We start from the raw sequence: 25,005 nt of genomic DNA, 5'->3' as shown, positions 1-25,005 counted from the left end.
GCAGATGGGTCAAGTGAAAGCCAAGGTCCCTGTTAAGAGGCTTTTGCTGGAGCTGACAGTGGTGACTTTTCCAGCATGGTGACAGTGAAAATGAAAAGAAATGGACAGCTTCAAGACACATTTTTGACAGAATCAACAGAACTTAGTCAAGGATGGTACATGGGGACTTGACAACAGTTACTTCAAAAGAAAGGTTTGGTGGAAGTCTGAGTAAGCCGAAAAGTAGAATATGGATGGAGAAGTGGAGATAGCTTTGTGGACAACTCATTTAAGAAGCTTCACTATGAAGGAAGGCATAGAAATAGGACGTAGCTTAGGAGAATATGGGCTCAAGAGAGGGCTTTTGAGAGTGATTGATAGTAGAAGAGGTCTAGTATGGAGTTTCTCAACTGTGGCAGAGTTGACATTTTTGACCAGATAATTTTTGTTTGGGGGAGGGAGGTGTCTTGTGTTTTGTAGGATGCTCAGTAACATCCTAGGCTTCTACCCACTATGTCATAGTAGCATCACCCACTTGTAACAACTGAAAACAACTTCAAACATTGCCACATGTCCCCCGGGGGGCAAAATTGTGTTGGTGAGAACTAGTGGTCTAATACAAAGGGATAAATAGATGGTGAGGAAAGGGCAGAATAATTTGGCAAGAAACAGTTTTTGAAAATGTAGGAAGGAAAGGATTGGCTTTTGATAGGAATTAAGAACATTCTGTGTTATTTTTATAGGAGAGAGGAGAATATGGGGTGGATTTATAGGCTTGGTGGTGGAGGACGAGGAGAATGATTGCTGCAGTTTGATCAAGAAAGTCTGAAGTGAAGGTATCGGCTGGAGACTGAGTATGGGGAGGTTTGCAGTTAGAGAATTTGTTAGGTAGTATTCTCAGGGAAAGTGAATTCGAAGGAAATATAACTTAGTTTCTGGGCAGTTTATGTGTCTATTTCAGGTTTGTGGCTCTGAATTTAGAGTATAATCAGTCACCTAAGTGTACTTTTTTTGTCTCCAACAGCGTTAAGCTACTCTGATGCTGGCACTGAGAAGGCAGACCTTTTTTTTCAAGTTTTTATTTAAATTCTAGTTAGTTAACATACACGGTAAAGTTGGTTTCAGGTGTAGAATTTAATGATTATGTCACTTACGTATAATACCCGTGCTCACCCCAACAAGTGCTGTCCTTAATACTCATCTTGCATTTAGCCTATCCCATGGCCACCTCTCTCCATCAACCCACAGTTTGTTCTCTATAGTTAAGAGTCTCTTAGGGTTTGCTTTCCTCTTTTTTTTCCCCTTCCTCTGTGTTCATCTGTTTTGTTTCTTAAATTCCACATATGAGTGAAATCATAAGGTATTCGTTTTTCTCTGACTTTTTCTGCTTATCAAAATGCACTGTAGCTCCATCCACGTTGTTGCAAATGGCAAGATTTCATTCTTTTTGATTGCTGAGTGATACGCCATTTATGTATATACTATATCTTCATCAGTCGATGGACATTTGGACTCTTTCCATAGTTTGGCTATTGTCGGTAGCGCTGCAATAAACGTCAGAGGGCATGTGCCCCTTCGAATCAGTATTTTTGTATCCTTTGGGTAAATACCTAGTAGTACAATTGCTGGGTTATAGGGTAGTTCTATTTAACTTTTTCAGGAACCTCCATACTCCTCCAGAGTGGCTACACCAGTTTGCGTTCCCACCAACAGTGTAAGAGGGTTCCCCTTTCTCCACATCCTTGCCAACACCTGTTGTTTCTTTTGTTGTTAATTTTAGCTATTCTGACAGGTGTGAGGTGGTATCTCATTGTGGTTTTGATTTGTATTTTCTTAATGGTGAGTGATGTTGAGCATCGTCTCTGTTGGCCATCTGGATATCTTCCTTGGACAAACGTCGGTTCATGTCTTCTGCCCTTTTCTTTTTTCTTTTTTTATTTTGAAAGAGAGAGAGCATGAGCCGGGGAAGGTCAGAGAGAGAAAGAGAGAGAGCGCATCCCAAGTAGGCTCCACACTGCCAGCGCAGAGCCCGATGTGGGGCTTAAATCCACGAGCTGTGACATCGTGACTGGATCCGAAACCAAGAGTTGTACACTTAACTGACTGCGCCACCCAGGCTCCTCTCTTCTGCCCATTTCTTAACTGGATTATTTATTTTTTTGAGTGTTGAGTTTGATAACCTCTTTATAGATTTTGGATACTAACCCTTTATCAGATGTCATTGGCAGATGTCTTCTCCCATTCCATACTTGCCTTTTAGTTTTGTTGTTTCTTTTGTTGTGCAGAAGCTTTTTATCTTGATGAGGTCCTAGTAGTTCATATTTGCTTTTGTTTCCCTTGAGCCGGCAGACTTTTTAGATTTTGACCAGGGAGTGACTATAACCGTGATCCACCCATTGGAACCTGGGTGAGGAAGTGTAGGGGATAGGGAGATGGTAGATGATGGGAGCGGTCAAGTCAGTGGAGTGGGGGGTCTTGGTGAGACTGAAGAAATTTTGCAGTAGGAAGGAATGGTCTAGAATAAGCAAGCTGAGAGGATCAGTGATTGTGTGGGGTTTTCTGACACCTCTCTGTCATCAAATGTATGTTTTTTTTCCACACCAACAATCCATTCTCTGCTACCATTTGGGTATCCAACACTTTAATCCTGTTCTGACACTATCCAGAGTTAGCATCGGGCCCCCCAGGCTTGAGGGCTCAGCCCCACTTCTGATGCCGGTTACAGGTCCCAGGGACCACGCATACTTCAGACCCACTGGCTATAAGTCAGGACTTCCCAAGACCCCACTTTAGGTATGAAAATTCACTAGAACGACTCACAGAACTCAGGAAAGCACTGTACTTACTGGTTTACTGTAAAGGATGTGCAGGGGCAGTCAGTAGAAGAGATGCATAGGACGAGGAGTGGTTTGTGGTGGGGGGGTGCAAAGCTTGCATGCCCTCGCTCGGAGGACTGCCCTCCTAGCACATTGATGTGTTCACCAACCCAGAAGCTCCAACTCTTGTTATTAAGAGTATTTATTTGGTAGAGAGTTCAGTAAGAAGGCATGTTTATTTAAATCCTTGGCTGTGAACTGTTGAACTCAACCTCTAGTCCCTCCCCCGCCCCCCCTTCTTGGAGGGACAAATGACTTAGCAAATATGACTACTTGTAATCATTTGGGGAGAAACTTTCTTTTTTACGTTTATTTTTATTTGTTTTGAGAGCGAGAGCGTATACATGCTCAGGGGAGGAGTGGAAGGAGAGAGAGTCCCAAGTAGGCTCTGTGCTGAAAGACACCACCCAGGTGTCCCAGACAGAAACTGTTTTAAAGCCTAAACCCTAGTGTCCAAGTTTGATGTGTCTCCCAGGTCCCCATGTTTGTTTTCTATTTCTTTGAGGCAAAGCACTTTCACATCACTATCCCATGTGATCTTCAGTGCTCACACATTCCTTTGAGCAGGGGCCAGCATTATAACCTGTGTCCTACAGATGAGACTAAAAAGACCAGCACAGAGGCTGTGTCTAATTTTTATCTGACACAGCCCTGCATTTTTCCTCCTAGCCCGGTGTTCTTCCCTTTATACCATATTGCTTTATGATGGCCTGTTGTGCCTCTGTAGGGAGATGGACAGAAACATTTAAAAGATTTCAGCTGACTCCTAATGGGAATTTCTTGAGGGTGGCTGAAGTCCAACCAAAGGCAGATGATTCTGTAGGTCTCCTCCTCTCAAGGGGCTGTGGTGTCCAGATCAGCCTTGGTGGTAATGGGAGGTTATGGGTTCTGTCTTTTATAAAAGAGGCGAATCTAATAGGGGTACTGCTACCTCTGTTCTAGAGCTCCGGGTGAGGATAAGCACAATCCTAGCCAACTCATTTTTCATAATGAAGGAAAGGAGTTGGGACGAACTGCGTACAACAAGAATCCTTTTAAAAGTCTGCCTTGGGGGAAGATGAATCAATTTGACCAAATTTTTTCTAGAAGTGGGCCAGTTTAAAAGGTATTTTAAATAACTAAATTCTGAATCTCCTTAGAATTAAGGTTCAGGAATCTGTTTGGGTCTAAAGTTAAAGCTGATTGGTTGTGGATGGGCGGAGGAAGGAAATTGAGTGAAAATAAAACTCAGCCTGTTGTGAGAGGATTTTAAAGATTTTTCCTCACGTGTGACATTGCACACACTTCACTCCCAGGCCTCTGACATAGGCCAGGTTAGAGCCTTGGCAGGTGTGACAGAGCTGTGAGTGATGGAGCCCACAGGAGAAAGAAACAATTATAGAGATAAGATCATTGCAGCTGAGAGTTATTCAAGCTATTTTGGGGTGAAAAAATTATCTGAAATAGTTGTCCTGTCGACTCTGTACAAAAGGAATTCTTTACGATCAAACGAATCTAGAACTCAAACGAGATCCATTTCAAGATTCAGAAAGGGTTTTTTTTGGAGCTGCCTAGGAGAAGAGGCAGCTAGACTTTGTTTTGGAGGTATAAATTGTATTCAGCATTAGCCATATGCCAGTATTTCCCAATTTAAAAGTAAAGGACATAAAAAAATGAAGAACAACTGATACAAAACTCTGAAAGAGAAATACTTAACAAAGAGCATTTGCTGCCACAGGGTTTCCGTAGTGTAGCGGTTATCACATTTGCCTAATGGAGCATTTGCTGTAGTAATTAAGAAAAGAATGGCTACAGCTCAAACAAGAGCACTCTGTGAATCAAAATTAATAATTGCATAAAAGCTGCTATTTTTTTTAGAGAGAACTTTAAGGTGCAGGAGTAGAGCAGTGACCACTTCAGAGGGTCTTTGGTAGAGAACCCTTAGGAACTTGCACTTCAGGATCACAGTGTCGATATCCCAGAGGAACCAGTGGTGTGCTGTCACATGTGTGATATTTATGCGTCTCTTCCAGGGACGGGACCAGACGGCAGAATCATCAAGAAGGATATCGACTCTTTTGTGCCTACTAAAGCTGCTCCTGTGAGTTACATTTGGCTTTTTTTTTTTTTTTGGCACTTTGTTCCTGCAAAATGTTTTGTCCAACCTGTTAGACCCTTTCATACATTATTTATGAATGAAATAGCTTGACCAGAATTGTGTTTTGCCTAATTTCACTGGCTAGCACTATATAGATATGAATGTGCTATCATTCAGCATACACAAGGAAAGATGAGGGGCGCCTGCCTGGGTAGCTCATTTGGTTGAGCGTCCCAACTTCAGCTCAGGTATGATCTCACAGTTCATGAGTTCGAGCCCCGCGTCGGGCTCACTGCTTTCACTGCAGAGCCTGCTTCAGATCCTCTGTCCCCTTCTCACTCTGCCCCTCCCCTGATCATGTGCACTCTCTCTCAAAAATAAACAAACATTAAAAAGGAAAAAAAAGGAAAGATGATAATGCTACATTGACACTCATTCCAATTTTTTTTTCCAGTGGTACTGAATTTTTCCTAACAAACCCTCCTTCTCACTCAGGCCCTATTTTGATTTTTTTTTTTTTAACGTTTTATTTATTTTTGAGACAGAGCGAGCGAGCGTGGGGGAGGGGCAGAGAGAGATGGAAACAGAATCTGAAGCAGGTCCAGACTCTGAGCTGTCAGCACAGAGCCCCACACGGGGCTCCAACCCACAAACCGTGAGATCATGACCTGAACTATAGTCGGATGCTTAACCGGCTGAGCCACCCAGGCATCCCTGACTGGCTCTGTTTTTAAAAACATGCTTACAAGTTGGTTGAATAGAGTTTGAATTTTATGTGGTTAATTATTCCACACAGGGATTAAATCCACATAACCAATCAACTAATGTTTAGTTGGTTTAAATTGTTAAGATTATTAGCTAAAAGTAAGGAAAATGATTTAGTTATTTAGATGTTTGTTTTAAAATGAAAGATTTGTCATTGTTTTTTAACACTGTCCAGAAAAATAATTACCTTGTTTATGTTTATGTCTACTTCTTTCAGTTTAAGAATGCTTTGATTGCTTTTCTTGAAGGTAATTTTGCAGATACAAAATTATTTTGACAAACTAATCATTGAACAAAGAAAAATGATACTTAAGACATGATTACAGAATTCTAAGTATAAAAATTAAAATCAGAACTGTTGTGTAAGCACAGTACAAATAAGAGTCCCTTTTGCTCTCTTGGGATAGAAATAGCTATTTTCTCTAAGCCTTCTAATTTGTACTTTGCCATCTGTAGAGTCACTGACTTGCCCCAGTTGTATATGCCAGGATTGAGTCAGTTACTAAGAGCTTTTTTACTTCCCCATAGGCTCCAGCAGCTGCTGTGCCTGCCCCGGGTCCAGGAGTGGCACCCGTTCCCACAGGTGTCTTCACAGATGTCCCCGTCAGCAACATTCGTCGAGTAAGAATATTACCCTAAATCTGCAACCAGCACCATAGGGGGCGTCTTTACCCTGATTGTTTAATTGCATTCATGGTTTGAAACACTAACAGAGACTTTTTTTAGTTGGGAATCATAGATGACTAGTTTAAGATGTTTGCTTTGGCCAATTAGATACTTGGGAAAAACAAACATTATATTGATTAAACACCACTAGAAGGGGCCTAGGTTACGGTGCAGTCCTCCATATTCCAGTTATAATGCTTGAGGTAAGCATTACCAGGGAGCTAGTAAAGGGGCAAACAGAGTCCTGAATTAGGTAATAAAGAAAAGAACCACTTAAGACAAGTGATGTTTTAATGTCTTTGATTCTAGGTTATTGCACAGCGGTTAATGCAGTCTAAGCAAACCATACCTCATTATTACCTTTCCATTGACGTAAATATGGGAGAAGTTTTGTTGGTACGGAAAGAACTTAATAAGGTAAAAGGTCTGGAAATTCCAACTCTAAATTCTAAAATGTTTGTATTTCCCCACTAAACATATACATATTTGCCCATATTTTTTGTTCCAATATGCCAGTTGATGCTGGAAAATGGTGTCTTCGTAATTTTAACTTGCCGAGAGAATATCTTGGACAATTTTTATTTTCTAACCCTTGATTAAAGCTTATTATTTAAAGTTGATTTTGCCTTGGATCCATTGTAGCCTACCTCAGTCACTGTGATCCCATGAAGCTAGATAAGATAAGCTAGATAAGAGTATGTTTACTCTGTGTTTGCAGTTAAGTACCAATTACCTATTTAGTGTTTAGTACAAGGCACTTTGGGGAAGATAGAATAAGGTATAGTCCTTCTCCATGAGTTTCAGTTTATAATCTAATTGAGATAATGCATGTGAAAAACAGAGAAGGCAATTTTTATTAAAGTAAAAATACTTATTTGTACATCAATCTCTTTATGGTAATGTCCTTTGTCTGCTAAATTATGTTGTATGGGTTAAGTGTTCTAGGAATTCAGAGGAGGAACCCAGTAAAAGTAGTTGGGGAATTCACAGTGGTGTAAGAAAAACTTGGTTAAGCCATGTAGAGTAGTATGTGTTTGAATTGCAAAGAAGTTGTAGAAAGTTCATTCTAATGATGGAATACCATAGAGGTAAAATGCTTTTAAGAAAGGAAGTAAATATTGCAGATGTAGAAGAGAGACTACCTTTTTCTAGGGTGGGTATGCAGTTGTTGGTTTAGGGAAGACCTTGTTTACAAGCAGAACAATTTGGACTTGATGAATTAGACATGAAGAAACCAGTAATAGTGACATGATGATAGCAATATTTTAAGTAAGTTTAGTCGAAATAGATATATAGTGGCGTGCTTTAATGGCAGAGACTAGTTATGCTTGTCCTGTAAGCATGATAAGGGTCTGGACTAGACGGTTGCATTAAGAATGGAGTAGGAGAGGGATATGAAAGATGTTTTCAAAGAAGTGAAAAGTAAAAGCCAGTGGCACTGAGGGCATTAGAACAGCATTCAGCGCCTTACACAGGTTATCTGTAGCCTCTCTGACCACCTCCTACTACTTTTCCTACTTGTTCACTCTGCTGCAAAAACAATGGTTGCCTTGCTGTTCCTTGACGTTCCACCTGTGTACTCCTACTTGAGGCCCCTTGCACTTGCTGTTCCCTGTGCATGGAATATTCACCCCCTAGCATCTATCTGGCTTCCTCCTTTACCACTGTGAGGATCTGACTCAATATCACCTTCTCTAGTCTTTCCTGGTCACCTTATTCTAAAATTAAGGGAAGAGGATTGGGGTGAGTGGTCACTTCTCCCTCTAGTTCTTTTCCTCATTTTTTTTCTTTATCATGTGACATTATTTTACACGCTGTATGTTTATTATCTATCCACCCCTTTAGATTGTAAGGTCCCCAGGGCACCTGGGTGGCCCAGTTGGTTAAGCATCTGACTTCAGCTTGGGTCACAAACTCTCAGTTTGACAGTTTGAGCCCCACATTGTGTTCTGTGCTATCAGTGCAGAGCCTGTTTTGGATCCTTTGTCGCCCTCTCTCTCTGCCCTTTTCCCTTTTGTGCATGTGCGTTCTCTCTCAAAAATAAGTAAACATGTAAAAAAAAAAAAAAAAAAGTAAGCCTCCGAGAGTAGAATTTTTACCCATTTTTTTCACTGCTTTATATCCAGGGCTTTAGAGCTATATGTCTGAACGGAGTACTCAAATATTAGATGCATGAAAGAATGAAGCAATGAAGCATTAACAGAGCTTTTTAACTGGCACAGAGGTTAAAGTTGATTGCTTACTTTCATTGTCAAAATGTTAAAGCTATTTTATAATTTATTTGAAAATCAGGCGTGAAAAATATATGTCCAATGTAATATTTTATTCATTTCTCTTAAACAGCTTTATTTGGATATAATGCACATATAATACCATTCACCCATATAAAGTTATAATTCAGTGGCTTTTAGTATATTCAGAATTCTGTGACCATCACCACAATAAATTTTGGAGCCTTCTTATCACCCCAAAATGAAACCATTCTCTCCTTAGCCATAGCCCCCACCCCACCTCTCTCATCCTCCCCAACCCTAGACAACTTCTTACCTACTTTCCATCTTAGATTTGCCTGTTTTGGATATTTCCTATAGGGATAGGGACTTCATGGAATCGATAAATCAACTTGGGGAGTATTGCCTTCTTAACAGTGTTCCCACTCCATGAACAGGGGGTGTCTTTGCATTTATTTAGGTCTTTCATTTCTTTCAATCATGTTTATAATTTTTTGAGTGTAAGTTTTTGTACTTCTTTTGTTAAATTTGCTCCTATGTATTTTATTCTTTTTAATACTATTATAAATCTCGTGTTCATTGCTATTGTATAGAAATACCATTGATTTTTGTATATTGATCTTGTATCTTACAACCTTATTTTTTATTTAGTGTGTTCCTTAGGATTTTCTATATACAAGATCATGTTATCTGCAAACATAGTTGTACTTTTTCCTTTCCAATTTGGGTACCTTTTCTTGGGCAACTTCTCTGGCTGGCTTCTCTGGCTAGCAAAATGTTGACTGGAAGTGGTAAAGTGGATGTCTTTGTTTTGTTCTTGATCTTAAGGGGATGTAAGTCTTTTACCACTAAAGTATGATGATGATGACTATGAGCTTTTGTAGATCTGTTTTATCATCAGGTTGGGGAACTTCCTTTCTATTCCTAGTTTTTATGAAGTGGTGGTTGAATTTTGTCTGCTTTTTCTGTGTCTGTTGAGATGGTTGTGTGATTTTTGTCCTACATTCCATTAGGACATTATTAGATAAATTGATTTTCAGATGTTAAACCATCCTTGCATTCCTGGGACAAATCCCATTTGGTCATGGTGAATAATCCTTTTCTTGTATTGCTGGATTTGGTTTGCTAGAGTTATTTTGAGAGTTTTTGTTATCTATATTCATAAATTATACTTGTCTGTAGTTTTGTTTTTTCTGGGTTGTTTTTTTTTTTTATTATATCTTCATGTGGGTTTGGTATTGGATTAATATTGACCTCTAGAATGAGTGGGGAAGTGTTCCCTATTTTGGAAGAGTTTGTGAAGAATTGATACTAATTCTTCTTTAAATGTCTGGCAGAATTCACCAGTTGGGGAAGCCGTCTGGATCTAGGCTGTCTTACGTGGGTAGTTTCTAAATTATCATTCAGTCTCTTTATTGTTAGCTCTAGATCTATTCAGAGGTTCTATTTCTTTTTGATTCAGTTTTGGTAGTTTGTGTCTTTCTAGGAATTTTTCTCAGAGTTAGCTAATTGTGGCATATAGGTGTTCATAGTATTACCAGTAATCTTTTTTATTTCTGTAGGACATATAGTAATGTCCTCTACTTCGTTTCTGATTTTGGGAATTTGAGTCTTCTTTTTCTCTTTGTCAGTCTGGCTAAACGTTTATCATTTTGTTGATTTTTTCACAGAACCAACTTTTGGTTTTGTTGAGATAAGTGAAAAAGGCGGCCTTTTTAATATACCGTAACTTATGGGACACAGGTAAAGGAGTGCTTAGCGGGAAACTTATGGCTGAAAAGACCTACGTTAAAAAAGTTGAAACAACCAAATTTAGTTTCATTTCATCCTTTATACCTCAGGACATTTGTGTTTGCCCCTCTCACATCCCCTGCCAGGTGATATAGTTCCAGTCTTCAGGAAGAGAATTGAAGAAAATACAATGGTTTCTTGTCTTTGCAGATGTTAGAAGGGAGAAGCAAAATTTCTGTCAATGACTTCATCATAAAAGCTTCAGCTTTGGCATGTTTAAAAGTTCCTGAAGCCAATTCTTCTTGGCTGGACACAGTTATAAGACAGTAAGTAAGATACTGCTGGGGAAGGTGTATATCCATCAGCAGTTTTCTTGTGGTTTCTCATGTAGAACTAGGAATGTAGGGGGTGCGGAGAAATGGAATACAGGAGGGAGATGATTTCCATAGGCAAAACAGATTGAAAACAATGTAAAACTGTTGACGAGGTAATGTTCAGTTAGGAAGGACTACAAATTCTTTGAGTGTAGGAAAGGAAGGTAAATTTACAGATATGAATAATTAAAGTTGATAACAAACTTTAGAAAGTAAGGTTGAAATGTTTTTTATTTACCAGTTAATTCTGCTGAACTTTAATGAAGGCAAATTGAAAACAGTACCAAGAAACATATTTGTTAATATTATGTGGGGCTCCTGGGTGGCTCAGTTGGTTAAGCATCTGACTTCGGCTCAGGTCATGATCTCACGGTTCGTGGGTTTGAGCTCTGCGTCTCAGGAAACTAATATTGTTTCCTGAAGTGCAAAGCCTACTTCATATCCTCTGTCTCCCTGTCTCTGCCCCTCCCCTGCTCGTGTGCTCTCTCTCTTAATCTCTCAAAAATAAATAAACATTTAAAAAAAAGTATATGGTAGCATGTGGCTGGCATGGTGCTGTCTTTCACATGTTGTCTCATTTTAATCCTTATGGCCACCTTATGAATTAGGGACTTTCACTTCCATTTTACAGATGAAGAAACTGAAGCTCAATGAGTTAAATAACTTTCCTTGGATTAATTTGTTAGGAAGTAGCAAAACTGACTGGAACCAGGATTCTGACTCCTGTGCCTAGGCTTGTACTATGTAGATTCTTTTATGTTATTATTATTTAATTTTTATTAAAATAAGAGTGTATACATTAGAATATTGCTCCCTGAGTGGCTCAGTTGGTTAAGCATCTGACTTTGGCTCTGGTCATGATCTCACAGTTTGTGAGTTTGAGCCCCATGCCAGGCTCTGTGCTGACAGCTCAGAACTCTCCCTCTTTCTCTACCGCTCCCCCACTTGTACTCTGTGTGTGTGTCTCTCTCTCTCAAAATAAAACATTAAAAAAATTTTTTTTTAGAATATTGCTCCCTGGCTTACAGTGACCTACTCAACTTTTTTTTTTTTTTTAAATCCAAGGTAGTTAACATAATGAAAGAATGGTTTCAGGAGTAGAATTTAGTGATTCATCACTTACATATAACACCCAGTGCTCCAGCTTTGTGTGGTAAAAAAAAAAATTTTTAATTTTTATTTATTTTTGAGAGAGAGTGAGCAGGGGAGGGGCAGAGAGAGGGAGACAGAGGATCCAAAGCAGGCTCTGTGCTGAGACCAGAGAGCCTCATGTGGGGCTTGAACTCACAAGTTGCGAGATGATGACCGAGTTGAAGTCAGATGCTGAACCAACTGAGCCACCTGGGCGCCCAATGTACTCAACTGTTAATCTGAGGTCTACTCCCAAGAGGCAAATACAACTTTTAAACTGTTTTTTTTTTTCCCCTGGTATTTACTTTTGTATTTCTAAAAAATACACACACACACACCATTATCCTATCAAATTGATTACAAATTGATTACAGCACAAATATTGGATAAATCAGTATTCAGTATTAATATTTTTATGCCCATAAAAATATTATTTATGACTAAGAGATGTAGTATGCTGTGAATAATGACCAGGCTGATCTTAATGGTTCCCTAAGAAGGAGCTAGTTTTCTATGTACTCACCATCAGTTCTTTCTGAAAGTTCCCAGGAGAACTCTAAACCATTTTTCAATCCTGTCAGATGTCACAGTAACCTACTCATGCTTTTTCCTTTGTCATCCCCCTCTGGGAGGACATCTGAGGGTCTTACTATGCCTTATAGACTATATTAGTTTCCTAGGGCTTCTGTTACAAATGACTACAAAATTGGTGGCTTAAAAGAAAAATTTATTCTCTCATAGTTCTGAAGGCCAAAAGTCCAAAAGTAAGGTGTTAGCAAGGCTGCACTCCCTCCGTAGGCTCTCGGGGAGAATCTTCCCTTGTTTTTTCCAGTTTTGGTGGCTCCAGGCATTCCTTGGCTTGTGGCTGCATAACTCTAACCTCTGCCTGCATCCTCACATGGCCTTCTCCTCTGTGTCCATGTCTTCTCTTCTGTCTCTTACAAGGGTACTTGGCATTGGATTTAGGGCCCACCCAGATAATCCAGGATGATTTCATCTCAAGATCCTAATTGAATCTGCAAAGATCTTTTTTACTAAATAAGATCACATTGATAGATTCTGGGATTAAGACAAAGATGTATCTTCTAGAGAGCTGTTAGGAACATATGTGTATAATTCTTTGTGTTGACCTACATTTTTATTTTTCTTGGGTTCATTCCTTGGAGTAGAATTGCCCTTCATCCGTTTGTTTATATAGCCATTGAACAGATATTTATTGAACATGTACTGTTGGCTATATTCATCAGTGAACAAGGTGAGAAACACCATGCTTACTCTCTTAGGAGGACAGGGTAGTTAAGAAAGGAGTGTTCGTTATGTCATACCTTGGCTAGAGCCCAGTTGTGATAGTCACACACTATCATTAGAGCACATCCTTATGTTTACAAGTGACAATCCCACTGCCCTGCTCAGCTTGGGCACTTTGAGGGCTCAGCTTGGGCACTTTGAGGGATTTGGTACCATACCATAATATTCTAAAGCTTGTGCCTAGAAATAGCTGGAGTTCTTCCTGTGAAGTTTTAACTTTTTTTCAATTGCAGAATACATCAGCACGGGCCCTTACACAGACCCCAAGGAGGCTGTGGATACAATTTGGGAGTTTGGGAACTTGGCTGAGGGGGAAAAAGTCATTCCTTTCCACTAGCCTCTAACTGAAATTTGGCATTTCCTCTTACCGTAAATGTAGAGAACAAATCAAGAGGTATTAACAGTACTTGTGCTGATGACCAGTAAAAATCACCTATTTTCATATCACAGCTTTGTTGCAGAGTCTTAAAAGTGGTTTTTGCTTATCACTACTTCAAAATTGTAGCAATTATTAGACCTATTGCCTGATCTTATTAATACAGAAGCACATGTGTCACAATTTTTAAAAAAAAATTTTTTTTTTTTTAATTTTTTTTCAACGTTTTTTATTTATTTTTGGGACAGAGAGAGACAGAGCATGAACGGGGGAGGGGCAGAGAGAGAGGGAGACACAGAATCGGAAACAGGCTCCAGGCTCCGAGCCATCAGCCCAGAGCCTGACGCGGGGCTCGAACTCACGGACCGCAAGATCGTGACCTGGCTGAAGTCGGACGCTTAACTGACTGCGCCACCCAGGCGCCCCTTTAAAAAATTTTTTATTGTTTATTTATTTTTGAGAGACAGAGTCAGAGCTCAAGTAGGAGAGGGGCAGAGAGGGAGGGAGACAGAATCTGAAGTAGGCTCCAGGCTCTGCACTGACAGGCTGACAGCCGAGAGCCTGAGCTGGGGCTCAAACCCCTAAACCATGATATCATGACCTGAGCCGAAGTCGGAAGCTTAACCGACTGAGCCACCCAGGCACCCGCAGTTTTGTTTTTTGAATAGCTTGGTGATTGAATTTCAGTATAGTTGGGGCTTTTTGTTTGGTTGTGTTTTTTTGTTACTTGTAATTTGAGTATTTTATTTTGTGTGTTAAAAATATATACTCTGAGAAAGGACACAGATGCAAAGGTACCTGTGGCATAATACAGATTGGGAACCCTATTTTTCTGTCCTGAGACACCACCACCCTACATCCTGAGCTTTGATTCTCCCACGGTGCAGTCCACTCCCTCCACTCTTCCTTCCGTCTGCTCAAGCTCTGCCTGGAGGCTCAGCTCCAGCCAGTCCACTGCATCTCAAAATCCAGGGAGTTCTTTGAGTTCTTGTTTAATTCTCACTGAATGCCGGGCCTTTTCCACCTGCCAGTCAAGGCAAGTGGGAGGCAGTTAGAGGTTATGTGTAACCAACCCCATTTCTTGTCCATTTGCAAAAAGTCCAAGTTAGGGAAAGGGCATAGCAAAATGTAAACACCAGAAGAGAGATCTCTCTGGCTGAACAGTAGGCCAGACTGAGATAAATATCAATATTCTTGCTTAACATGACACATAAGCTCTTAATATTGTTGATGATTATTGAAGTGTCCTTTTCTTTTTTCTTTTGCAATAGAAATCATGTAGTTGATATCAGTGTTGCAGTCAGCACTCCTGCAGGACTCATTACACCTATTGTATTTAATGCACATATAAAAGGACTGGAAGCCATTGCTAATGATGTTGTTTCTTTAGCAACCAAAGCACGAGAGGGTAAACTCCAGCCTCATGAGTTCCAGGTACAGTATTACTTATTTACCTTCTGAATGTTAAGAATTACGTTATTTTTAAGGGCAGCATAATGCTTTTATTGCATTTTCCACCTTTTGATTATGCCTTGTATTCTCATGGACACAAGGCCCTGAAAATAAAAAGTGAATAACCTATCAGAAGCTGAAAATAAGATATTTTCCAGCAATTTGCAAAAGGCACACAACTGACTTTTGTTCATATTGTAATGCTTGTATATTTTCATTAAAGTGTATTCCATTCAGGCCTTTTTCCCCACTTTCAGCTTTATTGTTGTATTTAAATAGCAAATAAGAATTATATACATTTAGGTTGTACAACTTGATGTTCTGATATGCGTATTTATGCGCTTACCATTTTCCTTTCCTTTTTTTTTTTTTAATAGTTCATAGGCCTTTCTTAAAGATGATCTTAAGGTCTTTTCATGTAACATTTTGTCTTTTTTTTTATGTTGAGAAGCAATTAACATGATCTATTTTTAATCTCTTTTCTTCTAGGGTGGTACTTTTACAATATCTAATTTAGGGATGTTTGGAATTAAGAACTTCTCTGCTATTATTAACCCACCTCAAGCATGTATTTTGGCGATTGGTGCTTCAGAGGATAGACTGGTTCCAGCAGATAATGAAAAAGGGTAAGTACCAAAATAAAGAGGGAGTTGTAAGCTCATTTTCATTCCATTATACCTGTTTTTGAGTCTCAGTTTTATAATTATTGGCATAGCCTGTTGGAGCTTAAGGTAGAGTCAGATACAAGTCTAGAATGAAGTTTCTCAGAACAGCAACTCTTCTTTTACTAAATGCAGTTAATCCTATATGAGATGGGAAGGCTGAGTTATCCTAGGTCAGGGATCAGCATACGTTTTTGTGGAGCCGGGTTGTAAATCTTTTAGGTTTTCTGAGTCATATGGTCTCTGTTGCAAATACTCTGACGTGGTAGTGTGAAAGCAGACAGAGGCACTACGTAGTGTAAATGCATTTGGCGGGATTTGGTCTGTGAGCTGTAGTTTGCCAACCTATGCTCCAGATGGCTGTTTGGTCTGTCAAGCTGGAGGTTGAGCTAGAGGTGTATAGTACATAACGAGTAAGTGGAAAATAATAGTATCTGGTTGGAATTACAGGGTAGGAGTTGGCATTTGGGCTGGTTACTGGCTAAAAATTAGCAATTGCTTTCAGAATACCTAATAATGTTTTTATCTTTTTCTAGATTTGATGTGGCTAGCATGATGTCTGTTACACTCAGTTGTGACCATCGGGTTGTGGATGGAGCAGTTGGAGCCCAGTGGCTTGCTGAGTTTAGAAAGTACCTTGAGAAACCTATCACCATGTTGTTATAATTAACCCAAGAATTTCTAGACTCTCCCAGGTCACAGTGGTTCATTCTTATCAAGATGCAAATACATTATTATGCAAGTGGTTCTTTTTATTTTGAAGTTAACCAGTTATTTTTGAGTCTGTCCAGATAAGTTATTTGTAATGGGCATTACTGAATTTTTTAAAATGCCAATTACACCTACATATTGTACACATTTAATAAACACCAGATTTTGAGCTGTGTATTCCTAGTCAAGAGAACATGTGGCCTAGCCCTTCGGTGAGAAGTACTTCCATTGGGAAATGCAGAGGTAGAATTGTGGTTCCCTACTGAAACAGATACATAAAAGTAATCTGGATGAAACCTTGAGGTTTTGAAATTTAATTGCCTCATGTTTTGCTTCATTTGAGGGAAAGAGAAGTCAAGGAAAGAGAGAAAGGGTTTGAATTAAACATTGATTTTGGAATTTAACCCTGTTACATGATCTTGGTTTATCATGGATGGGAAGGGTAGAGAACTTTAAGGAAAATAAGTGACATTTTAAAAGTTAACATTTTCTTACACTTCTGCAACTGAGTGTTCTTTGTTTATTTTTCTATGAATTCCAAAATGGTTGTTTTCACCTCTTAAGATGGAATATATAAATATAAACCAGCTACTTGGTATAAATGAGAATTTGTGTGGGTATTTATTTAAGCAACTTACATGTGTAATTCTGAGAGCAGAATTTACAATTAACTCCAAATAAAAGAATATGCTTATAGAATTTAACAGAGAGAAGTTGTGAAAGTAGAATTCTTCCTCCATGATTAACTGGTGGTTACTGACAAATGAACTTAATTGCCAGAATCTGTTACTCAAATAATATTGGAAAATTATATCAAGTAACTATGGAATAGTGTACATATGTAAAATATGGTTTCTAGTGAGATGTGTGCCAAAGTCCATTTATCACCAAGACCTGTCTGAAAGGAAGAGGGAAGAGATATACTGGTAAGCAGTTGGGAGTGCTGAAAGGTTAGAAGCCAAGTGGTCACTTCTACTTGGATAAAGTAAGAAATGTTCAGTGTGTACAAAAAAAAGTGTTCTGTGTTTTTCCACCCAGTGTTGTCTCATGTACAATATGGAAGTCCTAAAATCCTATTGGAGAGAAAAAAAAATTGTTTAGGTTGCTTGCTACCCGATCAGCCTAAACATTTTTTTTTCCATTTTGTTATGATTTGCCTTTCTTCTTGGTGGAGGGGGGAAGAGTAGGAGGTGATATTCAGGATAATAAAAATGAACTGGGAACATTATCACAATTCCAGACTTTCTATTGAATTGATGTGTTTTAATAAATATTTAGAATTGTTTATGATAATTTAAAATCAATCTGATCAGTGTTTTCTTGTGTATATGTGGAACAATCCCTGAAATTTAGGTCTTTCGGTGTTGAATTTATTTCTAAATGTTCTTTGTTACATGGTGCACAAGTAACACTGCATATATTCCAGAAATATTTCCCTTGCTGTATTATTATGAAAACAATTCAATACATTAATCTGATTTTTCAGTAATTAGTAATGTTAGCTTGAATTGAAGATTATGCAGAAGGAACAAGTTTATCACAAGGGACCATCAGTATGAGGCACATCTGGTTCAAATACATGAAACTTCAAAGATAATTCATTCTTGGCAAATGCTTATGGCTCTGTTGTTCCCTTGAAAGAAAAATAAAAGGTTGTCTTCTCATAAGAATTACTGAGTTAAAAATTAATCTGAGCTATAACCTAAATCTGGACTCAGTCTATTTCTCTTACCATTATTGAAAGAAAAAAAGTTAAAAGTTTTGGTTGAAATTATTTAAAAATTAAACTATATGTTTTCAATGCGTCTTGTCTAATTTTTGATCTGTTGGTAATTATTTTTCACATTAAATGATTAAGGCCAGGGATAGCTATGTATGTGTACACTCTTAATAGCAACGCATTTTAAGCATAAAGTATTGGTAAAATAAAGGACTGAATTTAGCAGAATATAATCTAACACTTCAAGCTCAAGGAGTTCTAAAGCATCTCGTGGTGGGGTGCAGCACATAGCAAGGTGAAAGCATAGTCTGGCCCTGTTAGATAGTTGACACCAATCCTGAGGTTTGTGAGTGAAGTTACAGGAACCCCAGGCCTGGTCTGAAAAAAAAGTTAACCAGCCGGAGAGATGATATGGAAAGGTAAGGTGGGAAGCATTCCAACTTTTTTTGAAGGATGGAAATATACTAGGTGTGTTAACTTTAGGACATCACATTATACAGCTCTAGAAAATTTTCAGAAAGTAAATTATCCTATTGCTGGGAGAATTCAAATCCAACCAGGTTTAGGAGAATTATATTTGTTTTTAAATATCACGGTATCAACTGTTTATATTACATGTACTATATTCGTGTTTTTATTATTAAATTTATTTATTTTTGAGAGCGAGCAGGGGAGGGGCAGAAACAGAGGGGACAGAGAGAGACTTCCAAGCAGGCTCTGCACTGTCAGCACAGAGCCCCATATGGGGCTTGAACACACAAACTGAGCTTATGAACTGAGCCAAAACCAAGAGGTGGACACTTAACCTACTGAGCCACCCAGGTGCCCTGACACTTTATTAGTGTGTAAAGTTAAAAAGCTTTAGAGGCGCCTGGCTGGTTCAGTCAGAAGAGCATGTGACTCTTGTTCTTGTGAGTTCAAGCCCCACGTTGGGTGTAGAGATTACTAAGAAAAATACTTTAAAAAAAATAAAAAGCTTTAAAATTAACGAGGACTTTAAAGACCTTATGTTGAACTAGAAACTTACAAGGAAGATGTATTTATACAAGATGATCAAGGATGTTTAAAGTTTGATGTGAACATTGTTGGGCTATAAATTGGAAAGTTGATATCTTTGTGTTGAACAACCATCTGACAACTCAGATGCATGGAAGTTGAGAAACACATCACTTCTGTCTTAAAATCATTTTTTATGTTTATTTATTTGGGGACAAAGGTGCAGAGAGAGGGAGAAAGAGAATCCCAAGCAGGCTCTGCATTATCAGTGCAGATCTCCTGAACCGTGAGATCATGACCTGAGCTGAAATCCAGTCGGATGCTTAACCGGCTGAGCCACCTAGGTGCCGCTTAAAATTATCTTCTTAGGAGAAAGGCACATGTCCCGAAGTCAGCTCCTTTTTCTTAAGGTTAGATTATTTTGCGTCTTAGGTGCAGTAACACCCAGCTACTGTTACTGCATCACTGTATCCAAGACAAGTCCTTTTGATGTTAAAAGGTCTGAGTAGCTTGCACTCCTACCATCAGGGCTATTTTATAGAAGTACAGAGGTTCACAGAAGCATAGGTTTACATGTTTTTACATTGGCCCTGTATCTTTATAGCTGGAGGAACTGCTTCAGTTCTTGGTAATAAAAAATTTACATAGTCTGGGATTTCTTCCTGATGCAAACATTTACTAGAGACCAGAAAAACAAGTAGACCAGAATTCCAACCAGTAAACCAAGAATTCTCACAATTTACTTGGAAACAGGATTTTCCTAAATGACAAGTTTGTTACTTTTAAGACCATTAGAAATAGCTTCAAAACAAGTATATCATAGCAATAGTGTTTTAATAGTTTCTGCTTCTAGCCAAGTGTGAGGGGAGTTAAAAAAGAAAAAAAGTATAAACATGTTGATGAGAAAATCTCATTTCATTCAAAAGAACTCTTAAGAAACATGAAACCAGTATTGAAGATAAACCACTACCTCTTCACCCATAATGAAGGTCCTATCCTTCACAGGCCTGTAGCACTGAAAACCCAAGAGCAGATGATGCTCTTGACTTATACCACTGGCATTATGATGATTAATGTAGCTTTCTCTTTGATAAATTTTGCTGTAGTCATTTCAGTATCCACAGATTCTGGAAGATTCAGATATAATCTGTACTTCTCAGGGACCTCAATCAATAAGTCATCCTAAGAATAACAAAGATGAAAATAGAAAAGATTTCTTGGTTAAAATATGTGTTACTGGGGATTATTCCCAGTTATTCACACCTTTCCCATAAAATGAGGATCCCATTTACTGCCATGTGACTTGGCAATAAACTGTAAAGTTGCTGTTGTAGCTCCCTGAGATTTTGGGATTATTTGTTATTGCTCCTCAATACATCAAAAGTTCACTGCTATGGTGCCATAAAACAGCTGTTGCTGTCCCCAGATTATGTGGCATTGACTTTGTGACTGACCGGGAAACAGCAAGCAAAATTTATCAGCGATAGGAAAAACGGTGATCCAGGTTTTAACAGTGATGATAAAGGCCTTAGTAAAACTATCACAATAATTTGAAAGGCAACTAACATGTACCTGGTTTGTGTCTTTAGGTAAAGAAGTGTGAAAATAGAATGTTGGTAGCATGCATTAGTCTTACTGGCTACATTTAATAAGCTACTACAAAAAGAGATGAGCTGAGAAAAGAATTTCCCAGTTTGTAAGTAGGATTAAAAGAGAATATACAGAGCCCAGGAATTCTAAAACGTCAGGACTGAGAAATAGGACTAAGTTTTATTTTCAACCAATTATTTCTCTTGTTAGAGGGTTATACATCCTTGCCATTTGAATTCCTGTGAGAATATTCTCACTAGCCCTATTGATGTAGGATTTGGCCTTGTGACCTGAGTTTGGCCAACAGAATGTGGAGTAAAAGTGATATATGCTGTCTGAGAGAAAGTTTTAGGAGCCATTGCATGAGTATTTTTTACAAATACTACTAGTATTTGTAGTATTACAAGTAGTACTACTAGTAGTACTACAAATACTACTAGTATTTTTACAAATACCCATTTGTATTTTCCTTCTTCCATGAGAATGGCATATCTCAGATGGGACCTACCCCTTCACCTGTATCTCGAAATGTGCAAGACCCTGGAGCAGAGGCCTAGGTGACATGTAAGCTGAGTAAACTGCTGTAAACCACTGAGATTGTGCAGTTTGTTACTAGAGTATATTATAGTAAATGTTGACTGACACAAATTTATAGTATTACCTACTCGACTTACCTCAGAAACACTAAGGTCACAGAGAGATGCGGAATTAATACCAGGTAATTCAACTTTTATTTCAATTTTCAGAGGTTTCTCATTCTGATCAGCCACAATTTTTAATTCATAGGCTGGTTCCTTCATCTCTACCTGGCTCTCTGTACTGGAAATCTCCTCTATCAGACACCTTGTTTTGCTTGAAACTTCATCTTTTGGCAATAAAAGTTGGAAGTCGTCTGGATTGCTCACAGTACTACTTATCTGTTCAAGGGTTAGTTCTTCAGGAAAATAAAAGGGGGGGGGAGATGAAATTAAAAAAAATTAATCAACAACATAAAATACTGTGAGCTTTAGTGTGTGTGGTGTTAGCCAAAATGACAGATAAAGCTGAAGCTAAATTAGTTTTGGAATCTTAAACCAAAGAACTTAGTTAAAAAGTTTGCAGTACTGAAAAATCTTTAAGGACATGCTAATATTTCTAATGCCCAATCTTTCTATTTTTCTATCTTAAGTTTCTCTTTTAAAATCAAGATTTCTAGTTTGCAAAATGTACACAGGATGCAAAAACAATTTTAAATCAGTTAAATTTTCCACTTACATTTCTTAACTTACCCTTTTTCATTTTCTCTCTTAAATCTGTGGGGTCAGTTTGCATTCTCAACAGATTTTGTTTCATCCTTTGAATGCTTCCTTTTATTCTAAAGTTAGTAATGCTGTAAGAGTGTGAGAGAGTGAATTGGAGTTTTTCCTCAATGCATTTCATGGCCATCTGTATTAATTGATCTTTTTTCACTTGGTCCTTTTCTGCTGCCTGGAGAACATCAGGATTGTAGGCCACATCGATGACTGTATAAACATCTGTGTGTGTAATTCAGAGGGTGTGAAATGCAGACAACTCATTTCACTAATGGTACTGTCAGTTAATTTATTAAGCCATAATCCTGATAAAACTGGAAAGTATAAAGTATTCCTGTATTTTTCAGAGGTAATCACACAGTTGCTGTATACACAAATTTTCAATTAGGGCATTTCTGGGCATTTTATATGGATTATTATTAGAAAAATTGAACCACATTTATATAAATAAAAGTGCTTATTAGTTATTAACTACATTACAACCAAATAAAATATTTTACTTGTACTGCTTTTACCAAGTAAAATCTGGTACATGCTTATTCCCAATAAAGTTTTTAAAATATGCTTAATCTCCCATAATTCTATGTACCTGATGTCTCAGACCTATCTTCTGGTCTGCCAATACTTAGAGGTACCGGATGAGTGTTTGACTGGGGAGCTGGGATCCTTTTCCACTGACACAGGTTGATGAAAAGTATTTTTTCCTTTGGTTTCTAAAAAGCAAATAATTTTTCATATCTCAAAACCTAGTTGTTTTTTTAAATCATAGCCTAAAGGTAACTCAGATAATTTTATGCTCTAAAATAGCCATTCTGTGTATTAAAACTGTGTCTGAGCCCTTTCACGAAGATGGCACCTAAGGCGAAGAAGGAAGCCCCTGCCCCTCCCAATGCCGAAGCCAAAGTAAAGGCTTTGAAGGCCAAGAAAGCAGTACGGAAAGGCATCCAGGGGCATGAAAAAAAGGAGATCCGCACATCACCTACATTCCAATGGCTCAAGACACCGTGTCTCCAAAGGCAACCCGAATATCCTCGTTAACAGAGCCCCCAGGAGAAACAAGCTTGACCAGTCTTTCCCCGTGACTACGGAGCCAGCCATGAAGAAAATAGAAAACAACACACTTGTGTTGGTTGGGGATGTCAAGGCCAACAAGCACCAGATCAAACAGGCTGTGAAGAAGCTCTATGACACTGACGTGGCCAAGGTCAACACTCTGATCAGGCCGGATGGAGAAAAGAAAGCATATGTTCGACCGGCTCCTGACTATGATGCTTTGGATGCTGCCAACAAAATTGGGATCATCTAAACTGAGTCCAGCTAGCTAAATCTAAATTTGTCACCATAAAAAAATAAAACAAAACTGTGTCTGAGAAATTGTCCTGTTACCTGATTTCCTCCAAGCTACTGACTTTCCTTCGATATACAGCTGCCACTGCCAGAGGAACTGGGAGGAAGGAGGGGGCACTGATCCAAGCAGCTATTCCAGGTGAATTTGACCTTATTTCACCACTTCCTTACCTCTCAGCCAACTAAGTTCTTTTTAGGTGAAAAACCTCCCACTCTATGATTCTCTGTTAAATCATTTTACTTTTTTTTTATTCTAGTAGAAGATGGCTTATTGTGAGATCTCCAAAATGTATCCAGTGGGAACTTCCCATTCTTACTCCTTCAGCATGATCCTCCACACTGTTTCACTCTCCATTTAGGTGGTAGTTTCCCTCGAGTTTTCTTAAAGCTGCAGTAGCTAAAGGTAAGTTATTCTCTGATTATTCCAGGATTATTTCAGTCAAGACCTCCCATCCCTGGGAACCAACTCTACATACCAGGATCCTGGTTTGTAGACAGAGCCATGGTTCTGGGGCGGCACAGAGCTGTTCCCCTTCTTTCAGCTGCTGTTGAATAAACTTCTCGTAGCCCTCAGGGTTGCTTTCAGCCAGATCGTCTAGGAGGTTCCAGAACTGAGTAACTTGGGTGAGCAGACCCTTTGAGGAAGACTCCATGATTGAGGTGAATAGGCCTCTTAAGTCTGTGGAAAGATATGACTTAAGGGGAAAAAGGTCTGTGTAACTAGTGATTCATTTCTTCTTTTGGAGAAGGAAGAACAGGTCTTGTTTGGGTGAAGTCAGCACCTGTGTCTAACAAATTGTGGATCAGCACCACTTTTCCTTATTCTCTAATTATCTAGCACCCCTTCTTAAAGTTCTCAGGTTGTCGTCTCAGATATCAAGTCCTTACCTCTGCCTAGACCCTCTCAAGTGCTGAGGGGAGTCATTGAAAGTCTGGATTACGGGTGATTTTCTTGTTCCAATACCTGGGTTTTGGCTGACCGGTGCCTATCCAGTCCTGAAACTGCCAGAGGTGTGTGTGGGGTGAGGGCCACAGGAGACATCCTCATAGCTTCCTCCAGCTTACACAAAGCTGGAGCCGGAATGCCTAGATCCCATTTTAGCTTTATCACTTAACTTAGGTGTGTGACCCTGATCAATTAGGTTATACACATCAGTTAATTCTCAAAATGAAGACGGTAATACCTATGTCATAGGTTATTGTGAGAATTAATTAATATGGAGAAACTGGGACACTTCGTTAACACTGTATGAGAGTAATAATACACCATCTGTGTCTAGAGATAACCTCCCTTGCCCTCCTTCCCCACTGGAGAGGCGTCCCACAGCAGCCACAGAATGAGGCAAAGAGGAGGTTTGGGTTCTCCGAATACTATAGTAGGGTTAAACTATTTTTTTTTTCTTTTTTTAGTAGGGTTAAACTAAATGGGAAGCTTAACTAAAGGACAATCACTCCAGAGGTCGGCGAACCCACCTCCTCTCTCGGTTCCTTGACAAACAGCGACACCTGTTACCAGGGTAACCAGACCGGGTCCAACATCTAATTGGGTCCGGAAAGCTCCAGGCAGAAAGGACTTTTACATCTAGTTCCGGAATCTCCTCCTTCTTGCTTTTCAGTTGAGCCTGACCCACTTCTTTTCCAGGAAGGCGCCCGCCTCCCTTCCGCACCTTTCGATCTCTAGAGGATCCTGGAAACTCTCCTTGTGGGAGTCTCCGCGTCTC

General features: G+C 39.0%; 2 protein-coding genes and 1 pseudogene across 3 annotated transcripts in view; 2 read left to right on the top strand and 1 right to left on the bottom strand.

The window, feature by feature from the left end:
* The window catches only part of DLAT (dihydrolipoamide S-acetyltransferase), a 29,262-nt gene extending 11,124 nt beyond the window's left edge, over nt 1-18,138 (top strand). Inside the window, exons 8-14 of the mRNA XM_049613152.1 lie at nt 4,868-4,935; nt 6,226-6,318; nt 6,673-6,780; nt 10,536-10,651; nt 14,786-14,948; nt 15,456-15,592; nt 16,165-18,138. Of these exons, the coding sequence (XP_049469109.1) occupies nt 4,868-4,935; nt 6,226-6,318; nt 6,673-6,780; nt 10,536-10,651; nt 14,786-14,948; nt 15,456-15,592; nt 16,165-16,294 (815 nt within the window). The 3' untranslated portion in view covers nt 16,295-18,138. The remainder of the gene's footprint in view (nt 1-4,867; nt 4,936-6,225; nt 6,319-6,672; nt 6,781-10,535; nt 10,652-14,785; nt 14,949-15,455; nt 15,593-16,164) is intronic.
* A 1,732-nt stretch (nt 18,139-19,870) lies between these two features.
* Nucleotides 19,871-24,986, bottom strand: PIH1D2 (PIH1 domain containing 2). Of its 2 annotated transcripts, none has more exons than XM_049613215.1 (6): nt 24,758-24,986; nt 23,761-23,979; nt 22,527-22,650; nt 21,914-22,159; nt 21,320-21,579; nt 19,871-20,237 (listed from the first exon to the last, which is right to left on the bottom strand). In XM_049613215.1, exons 2-6 carry the CDS (start codon nt 23,935-23,937, stop codon nt 20,103-20,105), a joined length of 942 nt encoding a protein of 313 aa, XP_049469172.1. In that variant the 5' UTR covers nt 23,938-23,979; nt 24,758-24,986; the 3' UTR covers nt 19,871-20,102. The 2 variants fall into 2 exon arrangements, with proteins under 2 accessions (XP_049469172.1, XP_049469163.1); XM_049613206.1 differs by having other exon boundaries at nt 23,761-23,963; nt 24,758-24,841.
* On the top strand, nt 22,698-23,292 carry LOC125909901 (60S ribosomal protein L23a-like; annotated as a pseudogene).
* Nucleotides 24,987-25,005: the final 19 nt, after the last annotated feature.

Source organism: Panthera uncia, chromosome D1 (assembly GCF_023721935.1).
Source record: "Panthera uncia isolate 11264 chromosome D1, Puncia_PCG_1.0, whole genome shotgun sequence".
NCBI lineage: Eukaryota > Metazoa > Chordata > Mammalia > Carnivora > Felidae > Panthera > Panthera uncia.
This window is presented reverse-complemented; position numbering and strand designations above follow the sequence as displayed.